Source organism: Grus americana, chromosome 15 (assembly GCF_028858705.1).
Source record: "Grus americana isolate bGruAme1 chromosome 15, bGruAme1.mat, whole genome shotgun sequence".
NCBI classification, from domain to species: Eukaryota; Metazoa; Chordata; class Aves; order Gruiformes; family Gruidae; genus Grus; species Grus americana.
Window position 1 is genome coordinate 13,753,290 of NC_072866.1, and position 16,321 is coordinate 13,769,610.

Genomic DNA, 16,321 nt, shown 5'->3' on the forward strand with positions numbered 1-16,321 from the left:
GGAGACCAGAGTACGTTCACTCGCGTGTCTCAGGCAGCAGCCAGAAGCTATACCCAGGAGTACTCACAGACTTACACATAGTAGTTCATTCTTGAGAAGACGCACTTGTTCCTAAATCCTAGATTGGACAGTAGGGCCCTAGTGGTTTTATTTCTCTGAAACGTTTGGTTATGATTCTGCTTTAGCTGTGTACCTTGCTGAGGGTATCATGAAGCATCCTTCCACCCATGCTGAACCTTTGGGCTCCTTACAGATGCATAATTGTGATTCATTCACCGTTAGACCAGTTTCCAGGTCTCAGCCAAGGTTAACCAGAGCCAACATTTACTGACTAGGTTTTCTTTTAGGCACATTTAACAGTAACTCAGGACTCAGAAACAACACAATATTTATTCTTTAATCCTCAAATGTAAAATATATGGAAGCAGTGAATAAAATAGAATCCTTCGTGCATAATTCCTGTACTAGAAAATAACCTACTTATCCATGGCACAGCTGAAACTATGATACTCTGTCTGAATTGGGATTAACAGCTTCCATCTTCTGACATACTCTTTCACTCAGTCTGTCAGCTTCTTCACTGACATACAGCTCTTACAACTCCTCTCTTCAAATTTCTTTCTGCAGGGCTGATCTTCAGTCCATGGTGTTTAATCTCCCTCTTCCAGGTGCAAAACAAAGCTTCCGATGCCAGCTGAGAAATCCTTTCACAAGTATGAAATTGGCTCTTGTATTCAAAGAGCTGATTCTTGTCTACGTACTTCCTTTCTGACCAGGTTCTATAATGGTCTGTTTATACGTAGTGTTCTTTAATTATCCATCTGTTCATGCTGGCAGCAGAACAAAATTGAATAGGAAAACAGGCTGACATAATACAATGCAGATATCTTACCAGTTGATTTTTACATCTTGCAGAAATGTTGGTCCTTACGGTCATAGTTAGTGAGACTACGTTTCACCCTTTATTTGCATGTGATACAGTCATGGTCCATAAATTTCAGGACTTGGATGTCTAAGACTAGATCCGTATATCTAGATACTAGATCTATATACTGTATTATTATTGAACAAATGTCCTTTATTTCTTCTCTTTATGCACTTGGCTGTTGTTTTGTGGAAGATGTTCCTCTTGATCGATCAGTGCTCGCGTTTCTCTGTCTTAGGCAGCCCATGCTGGTTTCCACCAGTTCTCAACACAAATCTGGACCCCATTAGAAGATTTTCCAAAGCATACAACTGCAAAAAAAAATCTATCAGTCCCATTAGCAGCCGAGTGTCATGCAAAGACACATATTTAAGCATCAACGGGGCTTTTCTCAGAACCTCCAGGTCACATGAGCCTTCCTCATCACATCACTGTATTTTTATAACTTTGCAGTCTACATCTCTATCCAAGATCTAGTACAGTTTTGTGCCTTCCCTGTTGTTTCTGTTCTCTCCGCCTCTATGAGAGGAAAAGCTGAAACCAAAGCCAAGTGTGTAAGATGGCTCCTGGCCAAATTCGGTTGCAGTAACAATGTGCTCAAAGCCAGCATTTAAAACTGCACCTACACTTCAGCCTGCATTGGCTACTGATTCTGGAGGGCTGTATCTGAACTTCTATACCACAGCTGTGTGGTTTTTTTCTCCGATTCAGATTTCCCCTCCCCCCCCAATTTTGCACCATTTACCCATGAATTCTCATCTAAATGTATAATGTTCCATTATGTCTCCTGCAGAGCCCTGATTTCAGTTTGGAACTGGGGCTCTGCTTTTGTTTGCCTTTTTGAAAACATGCCTCAATTACACTGTTCTGGGCTGGCTTTTCTTTTTTTTTAGTTAGTATATTATCGAATGTGACTCTTCCAAGGCATGCAACTTCATGCTTCTGAATGAACTCATCAAGAATGGCTTAAATCAATAATTGCTGTGAGTCTTAATGCAAAGCTGAAGCTGAGAGTACATTAACAAAAAGCTTTCATTCTTGCACAAAGTTTTAATTAGCCATCCTGTTGATCTTTCCAGTTCAGTGCCTTATAAAGGACCCGAAGCTTCCATTAATTTGAAAATTTTTTTTGGCACAAGAATTCGAACAAAAACCTTAAGGGTTCCAACAAAAGTAGAAAAGGAAAATGGAAAAAGGGAAGAAATGCTGTTTGTGTGTGCGCGTGTGTATATATATAAAATATAAACAAATATTACAGTAGACTTATAGTATCACATACTGTTTCAGGATTATAATGGATTCTTAAGCCATAGTTCACTGCTGCTGCTACTGGGATTTGCCCATGTTCTAAAAATAAGTAGCTTGTAGGGTTAAGAACTCAAGAGGAAGCACACCTGAGAAAATGCTTTAGCTGCAGATTTTTACCTTTGTTCAAAGTTGTTTTTTTGCCTTTTTTTTTTTTTTTTTTGCATCTTTGCCGGGGCATTGATATTATTACAAAAGCATGCTTCTATGGCAACGGTATTTTTCTTTCTACTTGGCTTTGAAGTAACACTTGCAGAAAATAGGCGATTTAAATATATCTATACATATAAAAAAACCCCAACAAACCAAACAGCCTCAGACCCTACATGTTTTCTCATGATCACTGAAAATACTAGAACTAAATATCTTTTTTTCTTCCAGTACTGCTAGCTGTAAGATAGTCCAAGTTTGGGTTCTAAAGAAGGAACAATTATCCTTACTTTGAAGAAGTAAAAACCAAAACCCAAACCCACAAACTAAAACGTAAAGTGGATTGACAGTTCTTCAGAACAGCAAGTATTACTGAGACCCACTTTCATGGGTTGTAGTTATTACTGGTATTTCAAGGTGATTGTTGGCAGTGTTTTCGCTTCGGCAGTGCTGTATGACTTTACGCATTTCATCCTTGCATGGTTTATGAAAACAAAGTATAAATAGCAAACTAGCACAGCTCTCACAGAACAACACTATTTCTGCAATATTCATCACAAGCTCATTCTTTGGAGTTCCAGTGCTCTTCTGTAATTTGAATATTGTCCTGAAGAGAATCATAATGTTATAAAATAGATGACATATAAATATTGTTATGCTTATAATGTACACAGCGGGGTAAGTACGAATGTGCAGTTTTAAGGCTGGAGCTTCAGCAGGCACTTCTTTAGCAAAGAGAACAGCAATGCAGAGTATCTGAAGAAATGATGGGATTCCAAATCCAAAGGTGAATTTAATGATCTCATATTCAGGCCGTGCAAATAAGGGATCTAACTGGCAGTCTGTTTCCAGGTGATAGTTATCTGTGCCAACCAGTACTGCCTCAGTCAGTGACAAACAGAAGGAATATGTAAGTACGAATCCAACACATAACATGGGTCTTTGGGTTGCTTTGCTGAGAGCAGTCCTTGGTGGAAATCTCTTGAGTAATAGTATGAGAAGCATCAAAATCAAAACATACTGAGAATTGAAATAACTGAAGTTGAAAAAAAATGACAGTACGTTACATGTGAGCTGGGTTGCTTGTAAATAGTCAGGTCTAGTAATGACAGTAAATGATAAAAAAATCATTATAATATTGCTGATGGTGAAGTGTAGAAGAAGTAAGTCTAAGTTTTCTATGATTTTGTACTGCAAATAATTCTTTATGAAAATGATCAAAATACATGTGCCAGTTATTAATCCTGTTGGTACAAAAAAGGCGATGTAACAGTGCATAAATCTTGATATGATATTTTGAGAAGCTATGAAGGCTTCAATTTGTTCTGGGGAGATGAGAGCCAAGTTCTTGCTTGGGTAGCTGATCCATGTCATGTTGTGAGAAGTCATCCTTCCTTCCGCACCGTGCTTATTTCCTGTTCAATGAACTTTGAAACTGAAAAGGAAAGCAAAACAGGTTTTAAAGTACAGTTTGTAGCGTCTCTAATTTGTGTGTTAAATGTTATGTGCAGTCAGGAGTATGAACCATTTGTTCTGAATAAATGTAGTCCTTTTTTTGGTGGCTTTTACATTCCTATGTTAATTTCAAGCTCACTTGCATAATATTTTTAGCCAGAGAAATCTGCCTTTTTATTTTTTATCTGGTTCCTGCTCTCACTGCTACCCCCTTTTTCCTGACTTGATGCAGGCAGGACTGTACTGCAGCTCAGCTTTGTAAACACCAGTCAGGATTCAGTGCACTCGTGTCACCTGTAGAATAAATGGGAGAGCCGGCCGTTCTGCGGGTAAGGAGGGAGTTGGCCCTGCGATTAGGTGGAGCTGCTTTTCCTCACCATCTTGCCAACAAAGGATAAGGCAGTATGCAGGGCAACTTCAGGGCGTGGGTTGCAGCTACAGCCACAAAATAGCTTCACTGTACTGTCGCAAGGGTGGGAACTTCACATAATTTGAACCCAGCTGACGGTCTCAGGGCTCACACCATGTACTTAGGAAAATGCAAAGATAATCACAATCCGAGGCAAGAATCACATTCCTTCTTTCTTTTAGTTTTGCTTCCTTTCTGTTTATGAAAAAAAGCCTTTCTTAACTGCAGTCTGTACTGAGGAGCCCATATAAAATTAATGTGAATGTTTAAGAAGTGTTATGAACAAACTAAACATACTAAAACATCTTTATACATTAATAATACTGTCATTTTTAGATGTAGCTGTTGCATAAAACTGCAAAAAATAATGCTTTTCTGCACGCTTGAATTTGAGAAAATGATTACTGGTGCATTATAAGCCTATTGATAAAGTTTTAGCAAGGAACATTTTTTACAGCTGAGTTATAAATTCCTGAAAATAGGGAATTTTAAGAGTAATATGGATAGGCTGTTAGCTGTAATGACTCCATGATATGTTGATATAATAATTCTGCTACCATATAAATGTTTGGAGGATCTTTTTTTCAGCCAAAAAGCTTTGTAGGAGAACATAACATGTACTCATGAAAAACTGAGTGTAATAGATATGGATATAGAAATTTTACAGACCACCTAAAAGCATAATTAACTCAATTTCTGAAAGAAAATTTCTGTGTACCTTGTACTGATTGATGCAGAAAATAACATACCTTTTTTTTTAGTTACAAAGGATTAGTATTTTTAAACGTAAGATAATGAACTCAATATTGCTAGTGAATTTTGAATGTCTGATTAAGTTAAACATATAGGCATTTTTACAGTATAGAATGTTGTTTTCTGGAAAAAAAAAAGGGCTCCTTTATTCACAGGGAGTTAAGTTTTGTGTTACATTAGAGTTTGGTATGTTTACTTTGTTCTGTGGTACACAAAGCTCGTCAGTACAAGCAAAGTACGTAGACACTACATCAGGCGAAGACTGGACGGTGGAGTTCTCCTTGCAGAAGTTTCTGTACAGTTATGTTAGTAACAAGAGTGATATACTTAGTTGTACATAATGCATTTTCCATAAAGGGATTCTAGTGATGTTAACTCTTAAAGTGAAATAACTTTAAATTGGTAAAAGTTCATAAAGATGCATTAATGTTTTTAAGCAGTGTTCATTATAGATAAGTCAATGTCTTAATACTGTTTGACAGTTCATTTATGGTTGTTACCTCTGACACTACTTTGTATTTCTGATATTTCTAATCTCTCCTCAAAATTGGAATTGTAATACTGGTTTTAATTAGAAAAGTTGACTTATCAAACTAGCTTTGATTAAGTGTGTATATAATCTTATATAATTATAATTTCATTTATATAAAACCATGGAGTTATGTTTTGATTCAGCAGTGTTCTTTGTCCCCTTTTAAAGACAGAGTTTCTTCCTTTCTAGAAAAGGTTATTCTTGGAGAGATTCCACTACAGGAAGGACTGATGCACCCAGGGAAGTGTTTTTTGTGTTGCAGGCACACTCACAGGAGGGGAAAAGTTGGCTGGTCATACTCTGGCTGTGTTCTACCCTGTGAACTGGAGCACACCATGTAGGAAAGCACTGATGGGCAAAACTTCTTAAGAAAAATTGAGTGAAAAATCTTTTCAAAGATGATAGGTGTTGGGAGGAAATACTGTTGTCTTGTTAATTGAGGAAATGTATCTTAACTGCTTGCAGTAGAGCTTTTGTTTCCGTTCAGCTGACTCTTAATATAAACCGCTAAGAAGGACTCAAGTTGGTGCTGAAGTGCCCAAACTGAAGAGCGATAATAATTGAAAAGAAGAAAAAAACAACCACCAGACCACACATGCAAAACTTCACATCTGTAGTCAACTGGTTGGCCTTTTGTATTTCTTCATTCTAGTGATTTTCCCCTTTCTAGATTTTAATTTCAAAGTATCTCTTGAAATAAAGCTGATCAGTCTGATTTCTAAATTATGTTCCATGTTTAATACTGAAGCACTGGGGGAGATCTAGAAAATTTCTCATTAATTAAGTAGCAGCAATACGCTTTACTTCCCTTTGGCTCTATGGCTGAAAGTCATCTACTGTGCTATTCAGTCAGCTGCAGCCATGGAGCTTGACAGACTTGCTGCTTCTGTCTTCCTTCTGCTGCTTTGATTTCTCTTTATTATTTCCTGGAAATCTGAAGACCATGAAATTCTAACTTCTACAGTTCATCTCTTAAATACCCAGGAGAAATCTCAAGAATGAAAGAAACAGTCTAAGTCAAATTTTGACCTTCTATTAGAAGAGAGATTTGAAGCTTAATCTGGCAAAGAATTGGTACTTTGTGATGGATAGAAGAAGAAAATGTGAAACCACATGCATCTGCATGTTATCCCACACAGTTTCAGAAGGTTAAGAAATACTTACATTTTGAGCTCTTCCTCCAGAATCTTCAGTGTTACCTTCTAGTCCCATCAGGGCTTTTGCAGGGCTAGACATTTGAATTTAGTTGTGGCACTGTGAAGGTCTCCATTATTTTCTCAACAACTTTTACACCATGGGCCAACTAACCATCCTTGCTGTCCTTGCAGAGAATCTCAGAATAGCTTAGCAACGTTCAACGTTTATGGTAGCATAATTGCAAAGGAAATAGAAGACATAGTTTTGGGTTTCACAGGAAATCATATGACCTTACAATAATTACAGGAAAAAACAACATGCCAAAACTTGGTTAAATTTGCCCAGGATCTGGCCTTGGTTCTGATACTGGGTTGAGCTTTGACCATAGTAAGGTGTTTTTTTGATTTTATTTAGCCACTCTTCAGGCATTTAATACAAAATAAGGAACACTAGACTTAATGCAGCATATTCCAGTAGTTTCAACTTCTTGTGTGAGAAAGTGCATTCTCTTTCTGTACCCACTAGTTTGCAGAATGTGGTATTTTAATGATGGACCAGCACAGTGTTTGGAGAGACTATCCATGTGTTTAGGCCTCATTTGTCATAGGTGTCAAGGTGAATGCCTGAAATAGTTTCGGTTGGGTTGCAACTCTCCCTTATAACCACAGACTGCTATTTAACATTGCCGTTAAATACTAACAGTGATGTTAGTATTACTCTTACTCTTCACCTAGACATTGTTATTCTAATGCGTGTGTCTCTTAACTTACCTCATCTGGGGAGGGATTTAAACTAAACAAATGTAATCTATTTAACCTAGAATTAACATACTTGGGGGGAAATAACAGTGCAACCACATGTGTATAATTATAATCAGTGTAAGTATTAAAATTCTGACTTAAGGGAAAATTTCTAGGTGCGCTGTTTTAAAGGGAACTCCCAGAAAATCACCTTAGGATTAGCCACCCAAAGTTTTACCAAAACAACAAGCTGTTTGCAGCTTTGCTATTGTTAGTTGTTATGAGTGTAATGCTTGAATTCAGTAAAGTGTTCATCACAGAAGAAAAAAATATCTGCTAGTGGTTTGTAGCTTATGCTGAAATATTTTTGGTTTGGCAAATAAGATTAAAGTTAACACTGTAGACATTCATTTTTTCCTCCCTTAAATTATTCCTAGAAGTTTTTAGTCTGCTTAAAAAAAAAATCACGATGGTAATGTCAGACTATTTTCTTTTCACTAAGTATTTGAAAGTGAGCAAATGGCAATTCTGAGTTCAGATTGTGGTAGGAAAGGCTTGTGTACAAGGCTGCAATCAAATATGCCTAATACTTCATACAAGCTAATGTGTGTACGTTCCTCTCTCTAACATGATCACACCTAGATATGTATTTCTGACTTATGACCTTATCTTACGATCTTTTTTTTTTTTTGCAATATTTTGTCTCTTCATAGCTATTTCAGTGAAATTTGAAGATATATAGCACTTTACAAGATGTATTGCTCATCACCTCATGAAGTCGCTGCAGTAGGGTTTTCTAGCTGAGATTACAAATTGGACCCCGTAGAAAAGCCTGACTCCTGTGCAGCCTCTGCAGCTGATTGATTGAATATAGTCACAGATGGTATGACCTCGCTATACATTTGTTTACACCAGAATGGATAGCTTTAGAGTCTGTAAGGTGCTCATCTATCATGTAAAGCAACTCTTAGAAATTGTAAGCCTTTACAGTTTTAAAACATTCCCAAAGAGTTAATTCCTTGCACTAAAGTAAATGTATGCTTAGAATAATAATGGAATGAAGGAGCTCACAACTTTTGTTGTAGTAAGATGAACATATTTGCAAATTCTTATAGACTTTTGGTAATACTAATTTAATTTAAAGTAAAAAGGTATGTTCCATGGGAGCAGCAGAGCACTGGAGGATGGTTTATTTCTCACATCTTTTATTTCAGAATCTCCATGCAGCCAACCACATTTTTTGTCAAAATACTTTGAGTTTCCATCATTAAAAAAAAAAAAAAATTTATGATGTCATTTTCCTCTGCTGTGAGAAAAATCTCGTATTCCCTCAGTTTTGTCTGGTTTTTGGATTTACTGCAGGGACATACATTTTATTTCAAAATGCATGTAATGTTTATGCTCTGTTTAATGGGGGAGCCCAAGTTCTTTACTCTTTCAGCAGAATCTGTCACCTTAGAGTGCAAACACCTTGAGACATGAATTAATTTTTTTTTCTCACAACATACTGTGACGTAAACTGACCTTGTTATTTCTATTTATTCACTGGTAACTGAGAGTAATATATAGTGTGTCGAAGCTTACATATATTGAAGCTATGGCAGAAGCCAGGCCTATTCCTGTTTGTCCTAGGATTAATTAATGAGGGAAATTTGCAATATGCTACTTGCATGATCTTTCCCTGTATTGTCATGCTCCAATATTTGTCCCTTTACCTCTGCTCCCCCTCACTTTGTTTTAATTGACCATCATTGGCATGTTGTGAATCCTTCCTTAACTTCATGTGGCCTCACTTTTTTTTTTCTTGGTTTTTGCGGGTTTTTTTTTTCTTCCCCACCCCCCTTCTGGCCCTGTTTCCCCGCTATCATTCACTCTGCCTTTTGTGTCTGCAGTTAAAGCAAATATGCTTGATTTTTACTTTCTGAAGCACAGCGAATACATTATCCTTCACTTCCAACAGATGGAGCTGAGCAAATGAGCATAGTGTTCAGAAGGCAGTTTAAAAATAGCAAGTTGTGAAATGTCTACTTTCAGTATAGAGAGGACCAAGTCTCTAAGATTTCATTGGTTTTGGTTCCCTGTCCCTTTAACCGTAACTTTGATGGTTAACTCTTGCAAATGGAGAGCTTGGTTTCCTTCAAACTTTTGTTTATTTAAAGTCTAGAAAGAAGAGGTCCTAAACCGGGGAGTTTCTCACTGGCAGCCAGAACTCTTCCTCTATAAAAGGCTTGGCAGCGCAGGCTTTCTGCATTCTGTCACCAGCCTGTAGAAGGAAAATATTCCTTCATCCAATCATAAAGCAATATGCATAATATTCCTTATGAAACTCAGCTCTTGGTGGGCATGTCCCCTGCATCGACCCCTGAAAACACTGCATGTAATTTGGGGGATTAATATATACGTGAATTTGTCCTTTCTGTTCATACTAGGTCTGCCAAGGTAAAAGATGGGGGCAGACTGCAGTATATGAGAAACTGAAATGTAAAATACCATATTTATTTTTATTCTAATGTCAAAATTCCTACACTTGGGCAAGTATTTGAGGTTGTAAAGATTTAAGAAATGCTACCCTTAACTTCTGAAAAACTACCACTTTCTGAGAAGCCAAAAGCTTTAATTTTTACTTTTCCAGAATACAAATGAATCGACAGTAACTGAACATAATTTCCAAGCAGCATCACTGATGTGTTTCCTGTCCTATACAATTCCTGCAGTGTGGTTAGGATTACCAACAATGTCCATCCTTTAAAAGACTGCTCTTAGGCAATGGTTGTTGTCCAGACCACCGAACGGTATTTCATCATCTAGCTATCATCGGTTCAATGGGAGTTAAGTACTTACTAGAAAACACTTTGCATTTACTCTCTTTAATGCTCAGCTTTACTATAAATTTCAGCTTTCTGAGAATGTTTCCCCAATATAGTATTTTACTTTGTGTAGTTCAAATGTTGTTAAAGAAGGGAAAACTAAAAACTAAGGTTAAATTATAACCTTAGCTTCACAATTTGAGCCTCCTGTGATGAATAAAACATTGCATATTCAAAGTAATATAAAGCACTTACCTTTTCAAGAAAATGCTCCACAGATACAACTGGCTGAGGCTTTCACTGTGAATAGTCAGATGAAATATAAATATTGTTTGGAGGGTATAGCTCTTTATGTAGAAAGCAGGGTGTATATATTACAATAACTTCTTTAGCTGCTGTACATCACGATGAAAAATCCAGACGCTCGCTCACTACAAAAACATACAGTTCTGTAAAGGAAACAGGAACTTGGTTTAAGTAATTCAAACCATACACGTTGCATGTTGAGCAAACCTATGGTTTTATCATGTGACTTTAAAGTTCAAATTATCCTCTGCAGTGAGATATTTTAGAACAGAAAAGTAGTGTTTGTCCTAGCCATTTCTAAGTATGTGAGGCCATCCAGTGGATTTTTTTTTTTCCTGTTCATGAAGTAGTCCTACGCATACTGGCCATTTTTTCTTGTGCACTGTTTTAAGTACCTAGAGGTCTAGAAAAGGAAAAACCTGTTGAATAAATACCAAGCAAGGCCCCATGACAAAAACATGACACACAAGTAGTGCACGTCAAAAATATTAAGATCTCAAAAATAGGGTGTGTTTCTATTTTTCCATGGGTCCCAGCTCTTGGAATGCTCCCAGTATTGTACACATGCAATAAATTATTTTTCCAGATGCTCTGCAATGACCATGAGGTGTTAAAAGACAGGATTTTGAGTCCGTAGTATGTTTTGGGCCTGGCTCAGCATCAATCTTCTCAGTCACTATGTTTAATAGTGTTCTTAAAACCTCAGATGTAAATGAGCAAGAAAGGGTTGGCTCAGGATTTTTGTAGTGCATGCAGCCTTGCTGTCTGCAATACATTGGTAGTGTCATGTTTTCTCATACCAGCACGTGGGAAAGAACATTTTTATTGTAATCTTTTAATAATCTGCAGTCTTTCATAGGTTGAGAAGATGATTTGTGACTAGTGTTTGAGCAGTGCTCTCTGGTTTTGCAGCATCTTATTTGTTGCACTTTAACAAGCTTTACTGAAAATCATGTGGAAAGAGCAAAAACACTTCAAAGAAATGAAATGAGGCAAATGTGTATGAGTCTAGATTTCAAAATTGGAATTGTGGGTTACCTGGAGAAAATATGTCAGTACTAGGCCTACATTTCCACCTGAAGGTTAGCGCTACTGCTCCAAATACCTTTTTTTTTTTTTTTTTTTTTTTTTTAAAACTAGAGATGCGTGTGGAGGGTTTTGGGATGCTGCAGTAGCCCAGAGACATTTCAACTTCTAGGTTGAATGTTCATGTTCTTTGTGAAGTAGCTGTGCTCCAAAACAGCTCTTCAGTAGTTCAGTGGCTCTGTGCAATGTGATTTTCAGTGAGCTTGCACATGTTATTCAGAATACTCCAATTCCCATACCAACTTTGGTTTTGATCATCTTAGCATAGTTGTTTGTTGGAGCACACTAAACTATGTAAGCATAGCCACATGATTGTTTTTGAAATTGCAGGAACATTTCAGAAAATACTTGGTCCTCAACTGGAAGATACTAACTTGACTTTTTAGCTGCCAGAATGGATCATGTGTGCGCATGAGGCAATGCCCAACAGCTATGGCATCGGTTTGTTGTTCTGCTTTCCACTGAACTGGGCTGAATAGGCACATGATTGATAAGCATGGCTCCACTGGGGGACAGGGAGGGAGTAAAATTATTTCCTGGCTGAGGACCACCAGCAAACAGCTGAGTTTTTTGTACTTTTTTTTGAAGTTGCATTGGGTGGATGTACAGAAGGATATCTGGCTGCACCCTTCGTGATTATTGGTAAAATAAAGGCGAATCAATGGCTGCACCGAGAGTTTAAGGAATATCCAAACCATTCTTTAGAAGGGTTTAAATTATTCTGAGTTAATCAGCAATCAGTGAGCAAGGAGTAACTCAAGTGAAGATAAGCCCTGACACAGTGGTGTTAAGACTACATTTCGTGCTTTGCAGTAACCGCTTTTCTGACAATGCAAGGTATAGTAAAGCAAAGATCCAAGGGAGCTTATCCTCTAATGAGAAAAGTTATATAAATAGAATGAGAAAAGCAAAAAGAGAAAAGCTATTTCTTATGCCTCCCATCTTTAAAAAGAAAAAAAATAATCTACCAGAAAGCTCCCATCTTCAAAATTATGTTTGCATTTACAAACACTATTTCATACTTTGAAACCTGTATTAAGCCTCATTATTCAGTGGTAGTTAGAGGGCAAGAACGTTTCTCACACTTTGAATCAGGAGCAAGTAGCACATTACAGTTTCAGAATGTGTACATAGATTGAGCAGTGCATCCAGAAGTATTCCTGTTTCACAGGTGGAGAAACTTGGCTACCGAGAAATTTATTCTTCCAAGTTGATGGAATAAATTGAAAGCCGGAGGAGAAATAGAGGTTAGAAAGTCAAAGTTTCCCATCTCCCTATTCTTTATTCTGTTTAGGCCATGCTGATTCCTATCTTGATAGCTGCAATTCTGCCTCATCTATGGAAGCGACAAAACTTAATCTGAGGTATCTTAACAGCTGTATGGTGTGGTTTTGGCAGCAGCTCACTGTGCTGTTATTGTCACAGTTAATGTGTCACTAAAAGAAAAGCAAGATATTGCTGTTGTGTGACCAGCTGTGTCTTTCCTTAAACAATAAAACAGTTTATTTAAAAGCTTAAATGATCACAGGGTGCAAGTCATATGAGAACAGTGGCAAACAGACTGGTGTTTAGTTGTATAAACGTTTCATAAAACTGCAAAAAATGGTGGTTAAGTGACGTGTGTTTGAGATGATGCATCATTTCACTATTATTTTTGTTAGCAATTTATGATCTCTTGGTAATTAGTATGTATTAGTATACATGCTCTTAATGGAAAAGGTTGATATATGGTAATGATGTTCTGCATAGGGTGGAGGCAGGAAAGGTAGAAGTTGCAGAAATTAAATAATTGTAAGATGCTGTGACAATTTTAAGGATTGGCTGATAACACATAACAGTACCACTAGTCACCTACAGTGTGCTGCAGTGAGCAAAACTCGTTTACTCTTTAAGACATCTTATTATTCCTGTGGCAAAATAAATACATCCAGTACTGAATGACTGATGTTATTATAAAAAAAGCAGATGTGAGCCACTTTTCTTTTGACCAAATCAAATAATTTCTCTTAATTGACCCATATTACTGATGTGTTTAGCAGAGTACAGATCCCTGACAGTAGGTTTAATTTGACGCGGTGTCTCTTTCTCGTATACATGTATGCCAGATGAGAGAAACTTCTCCATCTTTATCAAACACCGTTCAATGCTTCTGGCTTGAGATAGTGAAACCATGGAGATTTCAGTCTTTTTATTCTCTGACTTAATGCAGATCCATCCAGTAAAGTATTACGGAGATGGTGATTCTGTCTTGCTCACCTTCCTTATGCATCATCGTGATCAGTTGTCCAGCAGAGTCGCAATACTCAGTGGAGCTCTTGTTTGCTTGGAGCAACATCAAATGGCCAGAGTCATCAAGGACGAAGACCAAAGGCTGCAGTAAGCTTGCAGTTAGTCTAAGGTTTGGACTGGATTGGTCTAGTGTCAGGATTATTGTTAGGGAGCTAATCGTGCATGAGAAGCCTGAAGTCTGGTTTTAGACTATGCTGTTGTCTTCTGCTCTTGATTAAAACATCTTTTCTTGCCCTTTTCGTGTAATATTATTAAGAAAACTGGCCCTGTGTAGTATGACAGGATCGTTTGGGAAATTAAATGGCTGTTATTGCCCGTTTCCCAGTGTATTACGGTGAAAAGCAATTGGTGTGGTGTTGGAATTTTGAATTGTGAAATAAATTTTTTCAAAGATATTTTTCATAAATTACCATGTATTTCCACGTTAATTTTCCTCTAGTGTTGTTACGTAACAAAATAAGTTAGTGTGTGGGATATCAGCCACAGGAATTAGTCAAAGATTGCCTTGATTGTCTGTTCAATGGCTGAGCTTACATATTGAAGCTTTTCTTGGTAGCATTTTAGCACCTTAAGGCTACTTGTATTAATGCAATAACTCAGATTCCTGGAAAAAACCTTAATTTTTGAGAAGTGCATCTATTCTAAGGCTTTTGTTATACTGATACTCAGTTGCTAGTCACTCTGTAAAATTGTTCTTCTAAAGGGCCTTGGTTTTAATTTTGTTTAGTCTTTTTTTACTTGATGGCAAGCAAATTTGTGTCCTTGATTAAAAGACCATGGAACATTAGGCCTTTGATATAAAAAAGAAGAGGGGAAAAAAAAATTTTAAAAAGAGAAGCAGGGAAGTTGTGCACAAAACCAAGAATTGCTGGCTTGAAGACAGTTAAAGGAGTTTTGTTTATGGATGAATTTTAGAATAAAAAGCATGCATGTCTTTGTTGTATTATATTTCTTGCATGTTTGGTTTTGGAAGGTTTTTGTGGGGTGTTTGTTTGATTTTTTTAAATGGCATTCAGATGCTTATGCTGATTTATAAGGTACATGGAGCTATGTGAATTAGTAAAATTTGATAGTCTTACTGGCTCTCCTTGGAACTCTCTGCTTGGATAGGGTTAAAAAAGCACAAGTTGGAGATGTGTATACATAACACTGGTATTAATAATTACCTGTGCCTTAGAGGCTGGTCATAAATCAACATTTCTTCCTTTTATTCTAGAACAGCCATGCTGTGTGATCACTGCCTTCACATCTCAGGGTTGCTTGCCCATGATTCACTATTAGTGATTTTACATTGGCTTATTTGGGCATTGTTTGTAATGTAAGTTGTTTTATAAACAGTATTTTATTATTATTACTATACACTAATGTTTCTATCAATCACAAAATAAATTCCTCAGTATGGGTAGATCATCTCTGTAACCCACCTACGAGAGCTCAAAAATTGCCTGTATATTCAAATAATACCCTACTGCTATTAAAGGGTGGAAAAAAGCTTTTTGTAATGGCAGATTTTATAAAAGAGCTGGTCTCTTCATAGCTCCGCAGGTGCTAGAATGATTATTTAATTACACATAGGCTGACCTGAAAAATTTCAGAAACTTATGTATTAATTAAGTATGAAATCTATTTCATTGTGAACCAGTGAAACCATAACTTAATTAGAAAGAATTACAATGCTCTGGAGCTGAATGGGAATGGCACTTCCTTTGATCTTTGAGCATCTTGTCAACCACAATGAACTAGTACCAGATGTTTTATAAAACAATACAAGAAACATATGCTTTTTAATAAATATTTATTTTTTGTGACTAATCAGACCTAATAGCCTGGTTAAATATTCTTCTGTTATGTTCAAAACCAAAATTAACCATTGCTGAGATTTGTTTCTTGCAACAGAATTCTTTCTCTTACCTGCCTCATCCTCACAGCTGCAGTGCATTGTAGAATTTATGGTTAATTTTGTTTCTTCTTACAAATACTTGCAGCAATACCTTTACTGCTTGCAGACAGGACCAGCTTGTACACATCTGTGTTTAACCAGAAAAACTGGGACTGATTTTTTTTTTTTTTTTTTTCTAATGATTAACTTAAATCCTTTAATTAGTTACTCTGATCTTACTGCTTTTGGGTACTGCCAGAGTATTCTGCTAGTGACCACCAGATGGAGTTTCTGAAACAGCCTTGATAACCTAACACCAGAATTAATTTCAAAATTATCTTTTAAAGGTTTTGGAGATGAGTTAAGAAACCATTGTTGAAATTCTACCAGCTTCAAGATAAATTTTAGCTTAAATGTGCAGATGTTGTTGCTAAAATTAGGCTTTTGAATTCATTTTGCAATTGGTAATGCATAGGCTAACATACAAGTGATGAGCAGAACTTCCTGTCGGTATCAGTGAGATTCGTGATAAAGCCACTTTAATTTAG

The 16,321-nt window shown here is 36.8% G+C and overlaps 2 protein-coding genes across 4 annotated transcripts in view; one reads left to right on the plus strand and one right to left on the minus strand.

Moving 5' to 3' along the window:
• C15H7orf50 (chromosome 15 C7orf50 homolog) overlaps positions 1–16,321 on the plus strand; it is a 129,588-nt gene that overhangs the window by 23,165 nt on the left and 90,102 nt on the right. The window lies entirely within an intron of this gene.
• On the minus strand, positions 409–15,888 carry LOC129213057 (uncharacterized). Of its 2 annotated transcripts, XM_054842404.1 has the most exons (4): positions 15,806–15,888; positions 10,469–10,662; positions 2,764–3,815; positions 409–1,236 (listed from the first exon to the last, which is right to left on the minus strand). In XM_054842404.1, the coding sequence occupies exons 3-4, from the start codon at positions 3,767–3,769 to the stop codon at positions 1,160–1,162; spliced, it is 1,083 nt and encodes a 360-aa protein (XP_054698379.1). In that variant the 5' UTR covers positions 3,770–3,815; positions 10,469–10,662; positions 15,806–15,888; the 3' UTR covers positions 409–1,159. The 2 variants fall into 2 exon arrangements, with proteins under 2 accessions (XP_054698379.1, XP_054698380.1); XM_054842405.1 differs by lacking the exon at positions 15,806–15,888 and having other exon boundaries at positions 10,469–10,678.